Source organism: Mus pahari, chromosome 6 (assembly GCF_900095145.1).
Source record: "Mus pahari chromosome 6, PAHARI_EIJ_v1.1, whole genome shotgun sequence".
In the NCBI taxonomy this organism is placed as follows: Eukaryota; Metazoa; Chordata; class Mammalia; order Rodentia; family Muridae; genus Mus; species Mus pahari.
The window spans coordinates 85,150,571-85,154,672 of record NC_034595.1 but is presented as its reverse complement, the minus strand read 5'-3'; the positions used below and the strand labels follow the sequence as shown (position 1 = coordinate 85,154,672).

The 4,102-nt window shown below is 51.5% G+C and overlaps 1 protein-coding gene across 2 annotated transcripts in view; it reads left to right on the top strand.

The window, feature by feature from the left end:
• Catsper4 (cation channel sperm associated 4) overlaps nt 1–682 on the top strand; it is a 16,555-nt gene extending 15,873 nt beyond the window's left edge. For both annotated transcript variants that reach the window (XM_021200918.1, XM_021200917.1), the window contains one exon: nt 284–682. In XM_021200918.1, the coding sequence (XP_021056577.1) occupies nt 284–334 (51 nt within the window). In that variant the 3' untranslated portion in view covers nt 335–682. The remainder of the gene's footprint in view (nt 1–283) is intronic.
• The last annotated feature ends 3,420 nt before the right edge of the window (nt 683–4,102 follow it).

Here is a 4,102-nt window from a genome sequence, read left to right as displayed (position 1 = left end):
TGTATGTGTGTGTGTATGTGTGTGTGTGTGTATGTGTGTGTGTATGTGTGTGTGTGTGTGTGTGTGTGTGTGTGTGTATGCCTCCTATCTCATGGGACTAGAGTGGAATGGAGTCCTGGGGATGCCTGAGCTCTCCAGTTTAGACTGGTACTAAGCATGCTAGAGTTCCCCGGGTGGAGCAGCTGTGGAGGCAGGAGGAGGAAGGAGGAGGAAGGAGGAGGAAGGAGGAGCAGGCTGTCCCATTAAGGTAAGCAGAGTGACAAAAAGCTCTCTTGGTTTGCAGGTGTATGATTCTAACACAAACATGGTTAGCAAACAGAAGCTTAGCCACTGAGAAGGCGGTATGGGAACCGAAGGGCCTGCACACACTGGGCCAGCTGCTGCATCCCAGACTGGAGCCCATCTCTCTCCCTTGCACCCGGGCGGCAGAGGCCATGGGGCTGGAAAGGTGGCAGCATCTTCAGGACTTACGCCCGGGAGCCTCAAGTCCGGACGAGTCAGGATTCTGGCTGAGAGCGGATGTACAGAACGTCGTAGCCAGGCTTTGGCCTAAAGATGAACATCCCTGACCTCTGCATCAGCCAGAGCCGGATGAGGCCTGCGTGGGCCCAAGCACCAGAAAGAGAAGAGCCCGGCCAGTGAGACCGTGTGCACCGAAAATAAACTTTTGTGTTATAACCAACGGGTCTGACTGCTAGTCCTCTACCGTTCCGCACCCCTGCCTTTGGTGGAAAGAGAAGAGAGATCTCTTATCCTAAAAGCCCTCTTGCCTGGGGCTTGGTAGTTCATACTCTATTCCCAGCAGTTGGGAAATAGGGGCAGGAGAATCAAGAATTGAAGGGCATCCTCAGCTACACAGCCAACTGAAGGCCAGCCTGGGCTACATGAGACACTGTCTCTAATGAAATGAACCATACAAACCAACGGGTCTGTGCTGAACGTGGTGACAACCGTACGATCCCAGCACCTGAGAGACTAAGTTAGGAACGTGGAAGAGAAGTAGAGGCTAGCCTGGAGTTCTCAGTGGCGTTCTTGCTTTGGGGTTGGGGCATTCTGATGACCCCCTTAAGGGCTTCTAATCTGATGAAGTTATTCCCCCAGATCATTGACTTAATGATAGAAATATCACCCCTGACCTTGATTAGGGTGAAGGTAGTTTCTGGCCTCATGTGGGAGCCCCTGTCTGATGAAGCAGGCTGTGTCCTCTGTCCCTTCTTACCCTGGGGAGCCTTGATAGGGTCTGATAGGATCACCACAGTCCAAGCTGCACAGGTGGCTCTACCCTTGGACATCAAAGAGTGGCCAGCTAAAACACGAATTCCCCCAAGGCCTTCTGGAGAAGAACGGCACAGGTTACTGGAAGGAAGTGGGAGGATTTTGTGGGTCAAGTGAAGTCTGGTGGGGGAACTCGGGGCCTGTGGCTGGAGCGGTAGCAAGCAAGGAGGCAGATAGAATGCTGGGAATGGCAGAGGCTTTTGAAATCTCAAAGCCACCCCCAGTAACAACAAGGCCACACCCCCAATCCTTCCCAAACAGTTCTACCAATTGGAGGCCAAGCATACAAATGTAGGGACCTATGGGAGCCAGTCTCATTCAAACCACCACAGAGAAAACTGGATCAGTACATGTAGGGTTGTAGGCCACTGGACATGCTGCTTGGAGGGGGGTGGGGAGACAGGGAGTTTGACTGCGCTTATCCCACAACACTGCAGGGGCCCGAGGGCTGGAGACAGCATCTAGGCCCGGGTTGGGGGGTGGGGAGGAGAGCTCTGGCTTGTACCAGCAGAGATGATTGTCCTTAGCTTGGCAGAGGCAGGCTTGGTGATGGTTGTAGCTTGGAGCGCAGAAAGGCCTTCTAACCAGAGATTAGGTTACAGCTCTGTAGGCAAAGGCCTTTTTCAAGGCTCTCCCCACAGTGGATCCATGAATCTAAACAGTTTATTGTCACGGAGGGAAATGGATGGGTAAAACCACACCCTACTTCTCAGAGTGAACCTTTTGCAGGGAGGAATGTCTGGGAAGGGAAGCTTATTGGCTAAGCCCTCCAGGCCTCTAGGTACTTCGTTAGCATGGAGAACTCTGTTTTGAGCCTATGTGACCACATGACACATTTTTTGCTTTTTGGCTTTTTGAGACAAGGTTTCTCTGTGTAGCCCTGACTGTCCTGGAACTCACTTTGTAGACCAGGCTGGCCTCGAACTCAGAAATCCACCTGCCTCTGCCTCCCAAGTGCTGGGATTAAAGGCATGTGCCACCACTGCCCGACTGACATATCTCTTTTATGTGAAAAGCATGGCACATGTTCCAAGTCAGGAGTCTGGCAGGGAGCAGAGAGTTACCTAAGCCTCAGGTGTGTGCCCACTGAGTCTCCGGGTCTCGAATTGCTCTACCTTACCAAACTTCCTAACAGGGTTTTTACATCCCACAAGTACAGGCAGAAGATCTGACTTCTCAAATGTCAACTCAAACCCAGAAGGTGGAAGACCAATATCTCTGAAACTCAGATACTCCGGTGCTGGGGACAGGGAAACTGGGTGGCCCAGAGCTCTGCCCTGCTATTCGTTAAAGGCTGACAACTAAGATCCTTGGAGATATTCACTAGTTGGAACTGCGGTCCCCAGAGGTCCACTGATTGCAGCTGATGGGAAACAGCCTCTCCCCCTCCTCTGACTCTCTGTCAGCATTGGTTCTAACTACAAAAAGCCCCAGGACTGTGTTGTCTCGCTGTCTATCCCTCTGTTCGGGCCAGAGCACCTTCTGAATGTCCTCTAGAACACTCATCAGCACAGACATGGGCAGCCTGTGGCTTCTGCTGCTGCTGCTGCTGCTGCTCAGTGGGGACAGAATCTTTAACCTGCCTGGTGAGTACCCAACACCCTTTCTATCTTCCCCCCCACCTCCCCTGCAGCTTGTTTCCAGACTGGCCAGAGAAGGGAAGAACTTGCTAGAAATCCAGGTGATGCTTCTCCGGAGATGGCTAAGGGAATCTCTGCCACGCCCTAAGGAACCTCTTCAGGTTCTAAAAGGCATAGGGTAGAGACACCAAGAGAGTCTGAAAGACAGGGTGACCTCCACGGGGCTTTGACCTCTCCCACATCTCTTCCAAAGCACTAGCTTATCTTTGCCTGTCTGACTCCTACATCTGTCTGTCCTCCCCTCTGTCTGTCTGTCCTTCCCATCTGTGACAGGTTAATCACCTTGGGCTTTCAGCAGGATGAGGGCCCAGGTGTTCAGACCCTGTTGCTTTCCCTCTCTCTGACAAGCCGAGCACCCCGGTGCCTCGAAGTTTCAGAAAGGAAAGCATTCTGGGTTCTGAGTTCCTATGTTGGTGAGGGGTGGGGGTGGGGGGTACAGGCAAGACACTGCATGTGTCCTCAGCTCCCAGGTCTGTGACTTTGACTGTGGACAGGAGCCTCTTTGACAGAACTGTGAAGAAGCAGGTATGAGAGTGCCGAAAGCGGCAGTGGCGTGGGCGATGTCATCGCTCTAGCTGCAGGGTTCCTCTCACAGAGCACCTGCCTGAGCCTGTTCCTGTGCCAGGCACTGGGTGAGGGCTTCCGTGGCCTTACCTCAAGCAATCTCAGGGTCACAGTGAAGTAGTGTCAGCATCCCTGCTTCGCAGTGAGGGAAACTGAGGCTCAGAGTCACATGTTGATTTCCATGTCCTCTCAGTCGCATAGTGGGGACGATCCCCAAAAATCACGAAGTAGGGCTTGCCCCCAGGTCTGACTCTAAAATCTAGGTCACATGCCCTGGCTGAGGATGGGGAATCTCAATTATTATCATGAAGATAATCAAAATCCCAATCAGAGCTACTAGATAAACTGATTCTAAGATGTGTAAGAAAGGGCAGAAGGAAGCTGACGGTGGCAAACCAAACCTGTAATCCCAGCACTCGGGAAATGGAAGGAGGTGGATCAGATACTCAAGATTAGCCTGGGCTACAGTCTCAAAGAATCCAAAAAGGAAAAATAATAATAATAATAATAATAATAATAATAATAATAATAATGTAAAAGGATTGAATGTAAAGGTATCCATGAGAGTGTGTGTGTGTGTGTGTGTGTGTGTGTGTGTGAGAGAGAGAGAGAGAGAGAGAGAG